The sequence below is a fragment of the Mastigoproctus giganteus genome, chromosome 8 (assembly GCF_048544385.1).
Source record: "Mastigoproctus giganteus isolate SK-2022 chromosome 8, ASM4854438v1, whole genome shotgun sequence".
Lineage (NCBI taxonomy): Eukaryota > Metazoa > Arthropoda > Arachnida > Uropygi > Thelyphonidae > Mastigoproctus > Mastigoproctus giganteus.
This window is the reverse complement of record NC_143582.1, coordinates 152,039,790-152,056,275: the sequence shown is the minus strand read 5'-3', so window position 1 is coordinate 152,056,275 and position 16,486 is coordinate 152,039,790. Positions and strand designations below refer to the sequence as shown.

Genomic DNA, 16,486 nt, shown 5'->3' with positions numbered 1-16,486 from the left:
CATGAAGTGTCACGGTCCGTGGGGATGAAAGTATGTAGAGATAAGAGTACATGACGGTGTCGAGGTTTGTCAAATCCAGAGTCAGGCGCCAAGTCTAGGTTTCATTTTGTTTAAGTGGTAAAGGTGTAGTCCGATTACAGTCTCATCCTGAAAAAGGTAGTAGTAGTAGTGGCATGTGATGCAAGAAAGCAAGTGTATGAGCTTATGCAGCATCAGCCAAAAAAAAAAAAAAAAAAAATGAAACAACCATTCCCTCTAAATGTTTGTCCAGTTCCTCCTTAAATTTATTTAACCTATCAACTTCCACAACGACAGATGGAAGTTTGTTCCAGCAATTAACCACCCGCTGGCTAAAGGCAAATTTACGCACATCTATTCTAGATAGGTATGAGAGTGCTAATTACTTGAAGAGGAATATAATTTCAAGTCCGTAGTTTCCTTTGTTCTTTTATAGGGGAAGTTCGGCGTTGTTGCGATCTTTGGTCTGCAGACGTTTCCAGCGAATAGATCCTGGGAAAACTGAGAGATGACACGATAATGCTGTTCATAATCCTGCGGTATTTGCTGGATTCTGGTGAAGAAGGTTGAGTTATGTGTTCATAGAGCGGACAGTCGTAGAACAGAAGCTCCAAAGTTTGATGGTCAGACTATGGAAGAGTAACCAACTTGTTTATCCCGAATATGACTTTTCTGAATGATAAAAAAGTTCGCAGTTGGTTTACACCTAGTTTACACTCGTCATTTTTGTTAACAGGGCACGGGTCAATGAATGAGAAATTATATGCATTAGGACTAAGCAACACGGACCTTTGTTTTTGCGGGGCCAGGGAAGGCTAGCAGCACATACTATATGATTGTCGAATATATGACAATGCCAGGACAGCGATACGTGAAATTCTTGAGAGTATAGCTCCAGGAGAAGAAGCTATATTTTTAAGAGACTGTAGTAAGTTTCAGATGCTCCAGGTATTTGCTAAAGAAGTGTTTGAACTAAGGAAAAGTATGATTCCAGTGATACGAGGTTGATCAAATCCATCTGGCTGGAGGCATCGAAGTGTTTTTATGCTGCCGTTCTTAATGGTTGCACAACTGGAAGATCTACTCTTCTTTTCTTTATCTCTCTCTCTCTCTGTCTCTTCCCCCCTTCGATTTTCTTCCTTTCGCTTTTTGGTATATATATATATTTATGTATATATGCTAAAAACCAATATATATATATATATATATTTTTTTTTTAATTTTTTAATTTTTTTTTTTATTATTTTTTTTTGTTATCCTAGTTAATTATTATTATTCTTTTCTTTCTCTTCCTTTCGTGTTCCCCCCCCCCCTCTGGAGTGGGCCCCAGAGAAGGAATTGTTTTTTTTTTTTTTTGTTGTCTCATACTCTGAGGCCATAGGTGTCCCATCTACTGGAACTGACCCATCTTCCCGTGGTGTGGACGAATACCCAGAATCATCTGTCCGGGTGACTGATGCTTCTGGGTAGCCAAGTGGCCAGAACATAACAACAGAACACACAAAGAATACACACAAACCTCCGTCACACATATATCTGGCCCATTTGTAGTGATACTGTTCTTCACAGAGATACGAGGCGGAGTTGAACTGACGTTCTAGGAGCCGCCCCTTACATAAACACATGTCCATGTCAGACTATGCACACCGAAATACACTGGTGTGCAAATTTTAAGGACCAGTCAGCTTTTCACCTGTAGCTTCTCATAGGAGTGGCTTGGATATGGGAAAAGAATACCAAAGGAACCTCGTGAGATACAGAAATGATGAAGGAAACAACATCGACACAACAACGGAAACAAAAAGGTACAGAAGGACTTTATTCAAAAATGGCAACATAGCAATGGCTGCCATGATACAGATGCATCACTACCAAAGAGAAGGGAAGAAGTGGTCCTCAGTAGGAGATATGGCCACCTCTAATGTCGATGCAGGCTTTGCACCGTCTGTCCATACTTAGAACAATGTTGTTGATAAGTTCTTGCGGTAACATCGTCCATTCCTCTGTCAGCGCCATCTTCAGCTGGTAAACATTTTCTGGTGGGTGTGAACGTGCCGCTAGGCGTCTCCACAGAGCATCCCATATGTGTTTGATGATTTAGGATTTAGATCGTCGGTGGAATGGGCAGGCCAATCCATACGAACAATGTCCTCACTTTCCAAAAGCATACCAACAGCTGCAGTGCGATGGGGTGTGTTGTTATCATCCATAAACACGAACTCGGGGCCAATGGCACGCACCTCGGAACAGACGCACATGGGGAAGAATTACCTCAGTACAGTAGCGTGCACCGGTTACAGTACCGCCTTCGAATATCTGGAGTTGTGTACGTCCATCCAAGCTAACGCCTCGCCAGACCAGAACACCCCGACCGCCATATCAATCTCTTTCAGTGATGTTTGCGAAGTGATACCGTGTGCCAACCTCTCGCCAAATTAGCTGACGTCCAGAACCGCTGCTGAGACTGAATCTACTCTCATCAGTAAAGTGTATCTTAAGTGAAGATTTTGTGGTTGTAACCTTTAGAAATAGTGTTGGTCCTTAAGTTTTGCACACCAGTGTAGTAATCAGCATTTATACCAACCCGTCGAGGCTGTTGTAATGTCGTTTGCTTATTCAGAGACTAAAGGGCGTTTTTCTCCTGATAATTTCTGGAATACGAAAAGGGCTGTAACTTGGAATCAGCGATTTGAGGCATATGCTTTTATAAATTTTTCATTGTTTTCAGTTCCTGAAAGCATGGCCCATGATTCATTAAACATCCTGTAGTCTTTAAGCAGTTTACACGAGCATGTTCCCTAGCGGGTAGAACAATGGATATAATCACCGTACTTCCAAATCGAGTAGATAAAGTCTGAATTCGAATTCCGTCAATAACGTGATAATTTTTCATAATGTGGTGAGTTAGTCGATCTCAGGAGAGGGGTGCATGAAATTTTCATCAGGAAACTCGGGTTTTTCATCCAGCAAAGAGCCAACTGACTGACGAATACACTGAATATACCGACGCATCATAGCCCTAGTTAATTTAGCCGTTAACGTACATACCTATCCTAACCTTATACGAGGTATTTCACAAAAAAAGTTCCTTACCTTTTAACACAAAGCAGATAGAGCCCTGTGTCCGTACTTTTACAGGGCATTAACCATTGATATTAATCAACAGCCTGGAGACGGAGATCGTTCTTCCTCTCATTGTCTCATGCACATTAATCATTCAAAATTATGACTACACTGAAGAAATACACCTCTAAAAAATCCATTCAGATATTCTTTTTCTGTTGTCTAATGCCTCATTCTCAAAGAATTCTTAAACGAGGAAAATGTTATGCTAGTCCAGCATACAGAAATGGTGTTCGTTTTTTCAAATATTATGATAAATGCTCACCTCTTTCAAAATCTCTCCTAGAAAATCGGTTTCAGTCAAATGACGGTAATAGAAATAGAGGCATGTGATGCCAGAAAGCAAGCATATGAGCTTATGTAGCATCAGCCAAAAAAAAAAAAAAAATTCACACAACCATTCCCTCTAAACGTTTATCGAGCTCCTGCTTGAATTTATTTAAGCTATCAATTTCCACAACGACAGATGGAAGTTTGTTCCAGCAATTAACCACCCGCTGGCTAAAGGCAAATTGCCGCACATCTATTCTACAACTGTCTTTCCTCAATTTGAATTTATGCCCCCTTAGGTTCGTAATCTGAGCAAGTGGGAGAATCGCATCAGAATTTAGCGTGCTCAATCCAGCCGCTGCAATTTGCAGAACTGCCATTACTGTCATTAACAACCATGCCAACCTTAGTATCATCTGCAAACTTCGTCACTAAGCCTGATATACATTCATCAATATCATTGATAAATATACAAAACAACAGTGGGCCCAACACCGATCCCTGTGGAACTCCACTAATAACATTAGTCCACGAAAAGCAGCATCCATTGAATACCACCCTCTGTTTTCTCCTACATAACCACCCTTTTATCCATTGTAGCAACTTACCCTTAATACCATTCTGCTCCAATCTGTATAGTAGTCTTCCATGCGCAACAGTGTCAAAAGCTTTCCTGAAATCCAAATATATGATATCAAAATTATTTCGTGCATCAAGTTTCTTTGTAACCACATCATAATATCCAATCAAATTTGACAGACAAGACTTTCCTTTAACAAACCCATGCTGTCTGAATTATTGCTGCAGTCTTGTCTAGAAGATTCTGCAATGCATCTTTAACTAGTGACTCCATTATTTTACCCGGAACAGAAGTTAAACTAACTGGTCTGTAATTACTCTTGTCACCCTTCGATCCCCCTTTGTGAATTGGGGATACATTTGCACATCTCCAGTCCGTGGGGACCTCCCCTGAGTCCAAGGATGCTCTCGTAATTATGGTTAAGGGTTTGCTTAGTTCCTTTGCTGCCTCCTTTAATGATAATGTCCAAGCAAGTACTCTGAAAAATATGGTTTTTGGGGAGGATGGTGATCATAACCACTGTATACTACCCATTTGGACTGACACCACATTGGTATAGAAAATCGAATTGTTCGTTATGGCAATGTCTAAATTACGCGATTACGTAGAAAAGTAGATGACATGTACTGGTATCTATTTGCACTGTGGTTTTTTCGATACAATAAAAGTTTGTTGGTAAAAGGTAGGAACTTTTTTTTTTCGATACATCCGTTTTTATTTCGATACCGTATTTGATTAAAAGTGGCAATCACTGTTTCCATGAAATTAGCCAACCCTATCTATTTTAACTCTATGATAAGCCTTTTCTAGTATTTGGATCTGCATTTTGTTTTCGCTCTGTTTCCAATACTTTGTACATATATTTGTAGTAAAGTTATGGATATTATATTTCCCTTTTTAATTTTTTTAACTTCTTTTTGTTTAGCACAATTTACCGCGTACACATCTACATTTTGGCAACGATTCGTTTCTTCACTGGATGGGTTGAGGGAAGTCGAAATGGTTATTCATACATCTCGCTCCGAGAGCAGAATAACAGCTTTAATCTTCGATGATTGCACGTGCTCTCAATCCAGATTCTCATGGTACGTGCTCTCATGGGGGAAGGGTGACAAATGGTCTACTTCGAGATCACTTCCTTTCTGTGACCGTGCTTTTACCCTGCACCCACTTCTCAAGTTACTACGCTTATCTAAGATGTTATTAGTCTGGTTCTCTCCTATGAGGGGGGAAGTGTTCGTTCGGAGGATAATCGAGGATGTAATTTCTGTCACACTCGATATAAAAGACAACCGTTTTTACGAGTGCTAGTCTACCGAAGACAGTGTAATAAAAATAAATCAGTCTACATTTGCCACGGGATTTGCTCTCCTTTACGGCTTAGACTTGGAACCATTAGCCCAGTATTTTAGCATCACATACGTCTTTTTGGCTTACAGTAACCGTTATTAACTAGAACAGAAGTTGATTCATGAAAAAAATAAAATAAATAAGGTTACAAATTCCCCTTTTCGCTTTTTTTTTGTGTGTGTTTTTTTCAGCAAATAGACTAAATATTATAAAGTAAAATTCGAGTATATATACCTAGGCATTCTTTAAAGATTAGAAACCCTGATCTTAACCAGTTTTTTTTTTATGAAAAGTTGCTTTTTTGTTGTAAAAACGGTCTGGAAATTTATGTTCAGGAACCAACTGAGAAATTTATATTCAGTTAATAAGCACGATCTCTCAAGTTTGGACCGTTGCTTGCTTGGGCATTTTTTGGCACTTCGACTACTTTGGACTTAATGCTCCAGTCATGTGGTTTATCGTGACTGTACAAAGTCTGTTCACTGACTGATTCGCATGTTGGGATTTTTTTTAACACCTTTTCCGAGTAAGTTGGTCTCGGACTACAGTTAGTGGCTTAATTTCCTGAAAGCTGTGAGTTTTCGTCCAGCAAACAGGAAAACGACCGAAGAATATGAAAATGCAAACACAATACTCATATACTGACGTATCGTGGGCTCAGCTGCCTTGACACCTAACACACACAAAAAAAAAACTGTCACTGGATACTACTGATCTTGACTGACAGTTATTCATTATCGAATGTTTTAACGATAAATGACTGTGAACATAATCAATAACGAAACAAAGTCTGCGTCCTCTCTGAGAGTGTAGTGGTTTCGCCACGTCATTCGTTTTTAGAGGTCTGGATTCGATGCTGGAAGAATTTCTAAAGGCTTCTTCAATCGGGGTTGTAGTTAGCCGATCAGGCTAGGGAAAGGGCTTCCCCCGTGAGCTATTCCGAGTTTTTCAGCCCTCATAACATAGATCAGCTCTAAACATACCTGTACTGACATAAAACACAATGGTGTGATATAGCTTATGTTGTTGATGCTCCTAAAACCCAATTATGCCTCTCCCCGCACGAGATTATCAAAAAGATGCTCTTGTGTCCTTTAAAACCGTACCAAACAACTGCTTTCCCCCTTACTAAAAGCATCATCTCATTCTTTTTAATTTGATAATTTTTAAAAATACTTCCTTCAAGGCAACAAATTGAACCTAAATGAAAAATTCAATAATTTTTCAATTATTCATTAACCGATGTCAGTGATATTAGATCGTGTCTGTGCATAGGATAAAAATAAATCTGATCTGCAATATAAACGGATTACATTAAAAAAATTATATGTACAGTACCATGGAAATATATGTACGGTATTTTTAAATTTACAGACCTCCTCAGTATTATGAAATGATTCGAACTGAACAAATACGAAGCACAAAATTCAATTTATTATTATTTACAGTAATGTTAATCGTGTGAATCGATAAGAGGCTGCATATATTACAGCTTTACCGTCTCTTACGTTTGCAGACCCACTAACACCACTTACTAAAAGTTGGGTATGATCGAAACTTTTAACACGATACTTGAGTCTCGTGCAGAAATAGTGTGACCAACATGAGATTTATGCTTCCAAACTGTCGGTAAATGATGTCAGTTATGTTATGTGCAAACTTCAGTGATGGTAAAAGTGTAATGCATGCTGCCCAAAATCCTAAACGATATTAAAATTTTGCTAGGCAGTATACGAAACAAAACTTGATTGACAGTGGCTGTCTCTTATTGCTGTCTACCGCGGAATGCATAATGTGAAGAAATGGGCCACAGATGGGTTAGAAATCCCCCTATCTTAAGACAAAGATCGAATTTTGGCATTGTGGTTGTAAATATGCAGCGTATTTCAATGATGTTTGGATTCTTTCAGGCCCTAAGACGTGGAATTTTAAGACCATTACTACTACTACTACAAAACGCCTAGGGGGCCAATATTCGGGGGCCTCAGATTTGCTGTAAATACGCTACTCGTGTATATCTTAAGAAAAAAGCCAAAGAGGTCCAGAAAGTAGTTTATCCTATTTTCCTGGCATCCTGAAAGTAGTTTATGAGAGCCATCATTGTACTGAATCCCCTTTCACATTGCTATGTTGTAGTATAAAAGTATTAGCCAATTGAACAACACGACGAGAAAGAAGTTTCTTTGCAGCATTCCAGTCTAACAGTGAGTTTCTGCGCTTTCTTTTGTTCAGCAACATAATTATGATTCTACTTTGAGTTACTTTACTGATTGTTTTGTGATCTAATCTATTTTTTTCTAATGATAACCTCAAACACTAAAGTTATGAGAGTCTGTAGTAAGTTGTTACTATAGGCTCTCATACCTTTTGTGAACAATGAGAAATTTGAGTATTTTTTTTTTCCATTCAGAGTAGTAAAATACGCTATAGGTTTGAAGGCTGAAAAGATAGAAGATACTTATTGACATTAGGCTTGAATTTCTTGTAAGTTATAATTATCTGTAAATACACGTGAAGAAAGATTATTCCAATGAATTGAAATAAAAGGGATAAAATGAGGAAAAGAAAGTTAGTTCTGTGAATTTGAAGTTGAGGTGTGGTTTGGAAGAGAGAGGTGGAATTACAAAATTATAAGTAAAACTATAACATAAATTTATGATATACGTCAAGGGATCTTTTGATCCTTATTTTCCTTTCAGAATATAGGTTTTATAACTTAACTTATTTATTATTATTTTTTTAGTGATAATGAGATTTATGATAAAACTAATGAAAATCCGTACATTGCTGTTCAGGCAAGCAGCACTAGACTGCCTGACTACTCAGTATATGTGGCATGCCACGTGTGGTCATAATATGTCACGCACACACACACGACGTTCCCAAAACGTGAACACTGCAATTGTCCTCGCTTACTATCACCATGTGAACGCTAAAATCTTGCAATAATTTCATCATAAAATGGCTCTCACAAGTATATTGGATTAGGGTGCCCTTAACCGTTACTTCATAACAATGTAAGAACCTCAGAATTTGTTTTCTGCATTATCAAAAACAATTTTTGCATCGATCTCTCAGTGTTATTATTCCCTTTTTATATAATGCATCCCTTGGCTTTCCAGTCAAAATTCGCCCGCTGTAATAACCTCGAATAACGGATAGTTATTCTTACTGTTCGATCACCCGCTCTGAATCAATTATGATTCAGTCAGCATGTGTGAATTCTCATAAGCTCTCGTATATACACTGGTAACTCATACATTTCTGGTAGTGCTATTTTTACCACTCTGCAAGGTTGATGTTACTAGTATCTTCTGTGCCTTTAATTTACTATAATGAGCTAATCAATAACAGAACAGTCATAAAGAGTGGCGTTTTTTTTTGGCACATCTGCATCGACTACTTTGGTCATAACATGTCAGTTCGTAAAGTTTATCATGTACTATGCCTGAAATTAATTTTTCCGGATGAGGAATTCAAAGCACGATTATTTTCTAATCTAAACTTCGAATAAATTCACTCGGATTTTCGCACACAGCGAAATAATTATATCACGTATGAATCATGTGAATATTTGAATTTTTTCAGTATTTTTAAGCTGAATCTAACTTAGCTATCTGCCCAGAGTGAAAATGCGCATGTTTATTATGCTCTTGTAAGCAGCACAGATCCATCTCAATTACAACAACAACAAAATCATCCTCCGGCACAAACAACAAAACATCAACTAATAAAATAAGATGACTATATATTGCCCATTTCTTTAGAGACGTTGGCAGAGATACCATCAAATAACCATGTTATAAAAAAATTAGATGATAAAATATCATATTTTAATTTGTATATTGTTAGAGAAGAAAATGTTTCCTCTCACCTGTCAGGAACTGAATGTGGTAAATAAACAGACAACAGTAATCAGTTAACAAAGTTTTTATTCGACATTCTTTCCTTTCAAGATAAATGACCAATCACACGATCATAAACATCTTTTCTTATCTGCAGATACTGGTCACGAGGGTGAACAGGTGGGCAGCAGAATTAGCGGTAGAGTGTAATGCTTAGTAGGATTAAAAGTGTTGAGCAATGCAAGAATATATACAGACAGATCAGCTATGGTGATGACGCATGCAGCTTGGTTTTGGAAAGTTTATTCTCGTTACACAGTACAATAAAAAAATAAATAATTATTCTCCTGTGTTATTTGATGACCAAGATGAGTAAGTAACTGCTAGCAAAAGAAACGAGCTATAATTGAACAGCAGTGCCATCTATAACTACTGGTAATGGAAAGTTTGCAAAGTATGTTTAAATACAGTCGATTATTCGCCAGATTACTGTTTAAAATCTTACTAATGTATTTGAAATACTATAGCAAGAGAGAAAGAGAGAGATGTAATATTATACAATTAATTTACATCTTCGTAATAGGATATGTCATCGCTATCGACATCTTGTATTTAGACTGGGAAATAAACTTGCCTACTTAACTAATAGGTTATGACTTCGCAGATATACAAGAAAGTGAGAAATTTTAAGATGATAAATATTTCTTCAACATTTCTATCGTGAAGTCTAAATATCTGAAACTTTCTAGAACGAAAATAAGTGATTTTGCATTGTTCATTTGTCTAAATAGGTTTATTTTTCAAAATATGGATACTGTAAGCAGGCAGAGTATTATTGGAGTAATAATTTTTTTTTTACCTGCACTACAAGATATGTTTATGACACGGCTAGTACTTTGCTAATGCAAGAAACTGAATCTTGAATCAATAATGTTGAAATTGTCACTCCAGTGTTTCTTTCCCAAGGGAAAGATTTGGTGCCCACTTTGATCCATTGATCAGTAAACAAAAGCTAGAGCGTAATGTGTGTATAATTGCTAATTTGTGTAAACTTTCTGCGGTTTTGTTTAAAGACTTTAGCATTTATACTTAAACCCCTGAAACACAAAGAAAATCGCTTTATCTAAGCACAGTGCTGTCCGAGCACCATGAGAAGAGCCCTCTCAATTATTCTGCAGCCATGAAAACGGAATACATAATTCATTTCAATCTGGATGTGTACGTTTCTAAATGCAAGCAGCTAGTACTACTTCTGGGAAGTTCTGTTTCTGCCGCCAGAATGCGTTTACAGCAATCCTGGATTGCGAGCGCTCACAACGCCCAAGCAAAATGAACTCTTCTTTTTCCATAGAGACAATGATTGACAGGGTTCTTCTCATGGTGGTCGGACAATAGAATGATGGTTAAGTCATCCATATGACTTCATCTCATATTCCCATATGAGTTAAGTCATATGGATGACTCTCCATCATTCTACTGACCGGTCTATTTCTATATTCCTACTCAGAAACGAATACAAATAAGTTGCTTTCAAGATGGATGGTCATATCATCCGTTTATATTTAGTGTAATATAATAAAATGTTGTTGTTTAAAGAAGTTTTATATTTCATTTATGCCATAATTTCTTTCCTATATTCAAGAAAGAAATTAAGACATCTTGAAGCAAAAGTAATACTAATGCCTTCTATTTATGATTATTAGGTAAGCTTTTGCACTAATAATTTAAGTTTTTCATATTTCGAATGATTCATAACCCAGTAAAACTTTCTCTATTCGAAATCGTTTGTATGTGATAAATTAAAGCCAAATCGCATTATATACACATTACGAATCCATCGTATAATCTCTGGGTTAGTAAACTTTAAAATTTGAGAATAAAATTTAAGTTTACACGAGCTGGCGACTATGTCTAAGATAGGCTAGCCAATTAAACGAGAGTTGGAACGAATTATACTATTATTGGTTTACTGAACTGCTCCTTTAGATATGTTTCGTTGTTATGTGATTTTTCAATCCCTCCAAACAGGTCCAAGCATTGCTTTTTTATGCGTACAGACGGTGCACTGGGTAGAAAATAAAGAAAAATGTCTGTCGAACGTTACATTTTCTTCTTTTATGTCAATTTGCCTTCTCATGTGTGTGTGTGTTCATCTCCATTTTTATTGTTCTAAGCAGGTTTATCCAATATTCCTGCAGGATTGCAATCTGGTTTTGCTATGATAAGGATAGTATTATACATTATCAGCAGGAAGCTATCCATATGTCTTGTTTGCTCGGAACGCTGTTGGTTTTTACTCGTATAATGCGAAATAAGTTTCTAACTGCACTCTCCAGATTCACGATAAATTCAAATGGAGTGCTCAACAAACACAGAGAATTGAGGTTGCTTTTCGGTCTTGATGAAAGTGACTCGTGTTGTTGAGACTGTTACTTTTATCATCTCCTTTCGCTTGAAGACGTTAACGTATAAATGTCTTGAAAAATGCGAACAACTTTAAGTTAAAAGATTGAATCTTTATACACCTGACTATATATTTAAGTTTCTAGATTGCTGTTTGGTTTTTGTTGTATGTGTGTGTAACTCCAAACGACGGTGTTTGGCAAACACTTCAATTACTTCCTTGCAGTTGGCATTTGTCTTGACAAGCACACGAGCTACACGGTAGCAATAGACTAGTCAGGCTTCCGAAAGGGTGGCGCTGAAGTAACACGAAGGATAAGAGACTAATAAAGCTGCTCCAGTGGTGGAAAAATGTAAGATATACTGTCGTGTTCATAGTTGCCGACAGCACCTGCCATTTAGACGCCTTGGCCTTACTTTCTCCTTCGGCTGATTTTATACGGACGGTGAATGGCGTCACACAATCGTGTCCAGTAGTTGCATGGACTGTATGATGTTATCGTCCTGAAAAGAGCGTAAGAGAACAGCTTAAAATGGTTCAGATGAAAGAAATGTTAACTGCACAAGTTATGTACAAATAATATAACTATGGGTTCAAACTATGATAAATTGATCGTCTAAGATAAATCACTCTAGACTAAAATGGAGACCTCAAATATATACACTCCACTCAATGGCCATTTAAATATAACTATCCCACCAGATAATTCTCCTTCTCATAATAAATGGGCTCTGATAATCGCTTCAACATACCGCGGCATGCCACGAGATTATAAAAGACATCCGGAAATATGGCTCAACAAGGCTGCAGAGCTTTCTACAACTGTGCTATGTTAGCCGGTTTTAGCTCCACATGTCGTAGAGTTTTCGACCTAATCCCAAAATGTCAGATAGGGTTCATATCTGGAGAGTTGGCAAGCCAGAGGAGGATAAAGTCTTCCGATTTACTAACTACAAAGCATAATGTTTGACATGGTGCACTGTCTTGTTGAGAGATGTCGTTGCTGCCTTATTGCTTATTGCTATCAATAACGTGATTCATAAGTGGATATCTGTGTGACATTCCTAGCAGAGCGAAACATACAGGTAGTGAACCGGTGCTGAGAAGTCCCCTCCATAAAAGTCCTTCTCATTCTTGTATTAAACCGACGAAGAGCGCAGACAAGTAATAAGTGCAGCATGCACCTATTCCTCTCGCTTTCAGAGGTTCTGCTCTGTTTAAAAGTGCCTTAAATACAATTTAGTTTTCTCGGCATTGCATTGCTATTTGTGTTTTCTATAATCACATTCAGTTAAGAACTTTTCTGGACTACAAAGTTAAAAAGGTATCCTGTTAACTTTATAGTCCAGGGGCAATAAAGCAACAGGAATCGGCTCAGAAGGGTGCAACAAAGTATCCTTTTGAGGCTTAAAAATGGTCAGGGCTCCAAATCGAATTTTGTATTGAGACAAATGTTTACTACGAAACTAATCCCTGGATTATCCAGCAAGTAAATGATGAATGAAATTTTCGGTTAGCTGCAGAATTGCCCCATTACTATATCAGACCACGTGATTGTATATAGTAACTGAACATTATCTATGCACTGATTATAGTATATCGCACTATCTGCCACACTCAGCTAAAACCATAAATAGCAAAACAATTGAAATATCACTGTGTAATTATTATTAATTTCAGTCTTTAAAGATTTATAACGTGTGTAAATTTCTTATCATTAAATTTGCCAGGTGCTCTAACATTCCTTTAATATGAAATAATTTAATAGTTAATTTGATTTAATAATTCTATTAACTAAGGCAATTTTTAGGCTAGAGCCTCAAACTACGAGAAAGTTCACTAAATGGACAGGTTAGTGTCATTGCATCATGTTTGTACGTAGTAAACTATCAAGTAAATAAATTGGCATCATAATGTTATGAAAAACTTCGCCACGAGTTGCCATAATATTGCACTACCTCGAATAAGTAACGCTTCACCAATGGAGAAGACTAATGTTACTTATTCGATGTAGTGCAATATCATGACAATTCGAGGTATAATTAAAACAATGCCAATTTATCTACTTTGATAGTTAGCTACTACAAACATGATGCAATGATCACAATATCACCAGTTTATCAGTAATTTGCAACAACCGAAGAGGAAAACTATGTTTTTAAATTCGAATTATTAAATGAATATATATGCAGTGCAATGGAAGCAGAAGGAAATGCAGAGAGAGAGCTTACCTTTTGGCATGTTTCCATGAATTCTTCATATGTGACCACCCCATCATGGTTGAGGTCTAGTTTCTAAACAAAAGAAGTATACTGTTAATATTTATTCAGCGATTTAGATTTTTATCTCTAACCTTAGAAATATTTGACTAGGGCACAAGTTTTGATTTAACGATCTCGATATATCTGGTGGAACAAAATAAACTGGGCCTACTTCGAAACCTCTACAGATCAGTCATAATCGGAGAAGCAAAATAAAGGAATCCTTGATTCTAGAGAAGATCAGTCACAGAGAATGTTCGTTTGTCTCCTGGTAGCGTTTCTTCAAGACATCATGCGAAAGAAAGGTCACACCATAGTCTTAGATCCTATCATAGCTAACGTCATTATTCAGTAAGGACGTAGATCTTTTGAAAGACTTGAGTTCTTTAACTAGCAGCGTCTGGAAACTGGGCGTCTGCATGAAGAGCTAATTGAAGTATTTAAGGCTTTAAAGGCTAAATCACACACACAAAAGATATTCATTTAAATTGATAAAGCCTGTCTCTTAACCTCCCCCCCGCCCTCCATCCTCTGGCACTAGGACTGCCAAAAGGGGTGTGGGATGAAATAGCAATCATAACTTTCGCTCAGGGAGAATAAATTTCCCACTGAATGCATTGTTTCTCAAGCGATTGTAAGGAGATCCAGCATAGGCCTAATTTAATTCTGGTTACCATTGCACATTTGTTTTTTGGAATAAAATAGCAGTTGCCTCCAAAAATATATTCTGTATGTATTTTATTCGATGCACTATTAATTATGCTTCTGGATTGTTCATTTGCGTAAAAATTCTTCACATTAATACCAAAAGTAAAACATCTTCACATTAATTCCACTTAGTTTCTTGAACTACCTTAATCGAAAAATTATCTTCCAGTCCCATTAAAAGAAACGCACTGAACATGTAGAGTTCCAATTTGATTTGACCGCAGACAAATCAAATTGGAATCCACTAAAGGAAATGGAGATTTACTAAAGAATGGCCGCTGATGACACATAAAAAGTCGTGCTTAATTTTTGAACAGGTTTACTGATTGGATTTAAGTCGTACTTCCATCCACAATAGAAATAAACCCTTCTTTTGTCCATAGGAATCCCACCCGGAATTTGTCAATAAAACTAGTCTCCCTTCGCAATATAATGGGAGTTAGAATTTTTTTATGCGATCTCTATGATATTATACCATACCGAATCTGCTGCAGGAAAAGTTAAAGAATGGCAATGGAGCATTATGAACTGACCAAAGTGTATTTTTCTTGGTTTTATGTTCCGTTATAGCTTATACATTACGGAATCATTATTAGATTGAACGTAGACTGTAGTGAATGACGAAGCCAGATACGACGCTTTTGTGTTGCCCCCCACGATATACGAATGTTTGCTCTCAAAATAATATCATTGGGCCTTAATATCATTCCTTCTGCCATTGTTTCTTTTAATTTCATATTGCTACAGAACAACCAGTGCCATTAGAATCGGCAAATATTTCCTGCCCATAAAGCTTAAGTCAATAAAAAAGAAATAATCCTCATTCGGCGGAATGTGCGTTATCCGCCGTAATTGTTCTGTTGTCGCGTTCACTTTTGCTCGAGCCGTCATCTGCCACATATAATATGATAAGAACAACTTTGCTTACCAATAATGCCTAACTCTTGGTGACATACGATTGCAGTTAGAAGAAACGATTTTTGACGTCACCATTCGTGACCGCCTAGAAACAATAATAATGGCGCCACCGTTAGACAGTACTATAATTATAGAAAAAGTGTGATGTTTCAAATGCCATGCCCTTGTGTGATAATGTCATATGAATTAATAAAAGCAGTTTTTGTCCTGGCTTTTGTCTGTAATTCAACCGAATCCAAAGAGAATACGAGTATATAGCTCCAGTATTCTAGATTTTTGATTCAGATGGTCGAATTTGTATAACTATTTACTGTTTTTTTGTTCCTATTGATTCTTTGTACACACACTGGCCAAAAAAAAATACGAACCTTTATTTAGCATCCAATTGGGTCCTCTTTGTTTCTAATAACAGCGAGTGTGCGGCGTGACATGGATTCTATAGATGCTTAATTGTAGCCATTCTTCCAGCAAAATATCTCTTAGCTGCGACAGAGTTGAAAGAAGAGAACTTTGACGAATATCTATCTTTCTCCAGCATATTCCACACATTCTCAATACGACTGGGATCAGGTGAATATGGAGCCAGGGAAGATGATGGAAATCTGTGTAATGTTCTCCGAACTATTCTGACACGATGCGCTGTTGCATTTTCATCCAAAAAGTGGCATCACCTTCGGGATAAAAGTGTAACATTGCAGGCTGCAGTAGCTCTGATACAAAATCTGATCACACTCGACTTTTCACCGGTATCAACGGACCCAGTCCATGCCAACAGAACGTTCCTCATACCATGATACTACCTCCAGATGCTTCGGTTGAACAAGGCAAGCAGGATCCATCGCTTCGTGAGGTTTTCGCTACACCCTCAGATTGCCATCAGTGCAAAACAAAGTGTATCGTGATTCGTCTGATTACGTGATTTTCTTCCATTGTTCCACCGTCCAATAACGACGTTCTCTTCACCACTGCAAGCGGAGTTTTCTGTTTTTCTCTGAAACAAGTGGCTTCC

The 16,486-nt window shown here is 37.4% G+C and overlaps 1 protein-coding gene across 1 annotated transcript in view; it reads right to left on the bottom strand.

The window, feature by feature from the left end:
• Window positions 1-11,168: 11,168 nt before the first annotated feature.
• Window positions 11,169-16,486, bottom strand: part of LOC150081923 (A-type potassium channel modulatory protein KCNIP1-like) — a 137,816-nt gene continuing 132,498 nt past the window's right edge. The window contains exons 6-7 of the mRNA XM_090379826.1: window positions 13,822-13,884; window positions 11,169-12,093 (exon numbers count right to left, since the gene is read on the bottom strand). Coding sequence (XP_090235952.1) covers window positions 12,046-12,093; window positions 13,822-13,884 — 111 coding nt within the window. The 3' untranslated portion in view covers window positions 11,169-12,045. The remainder of the gene's footprint in view (window positions 12,094-13,821; window positions 13,885-16,486) is intronic.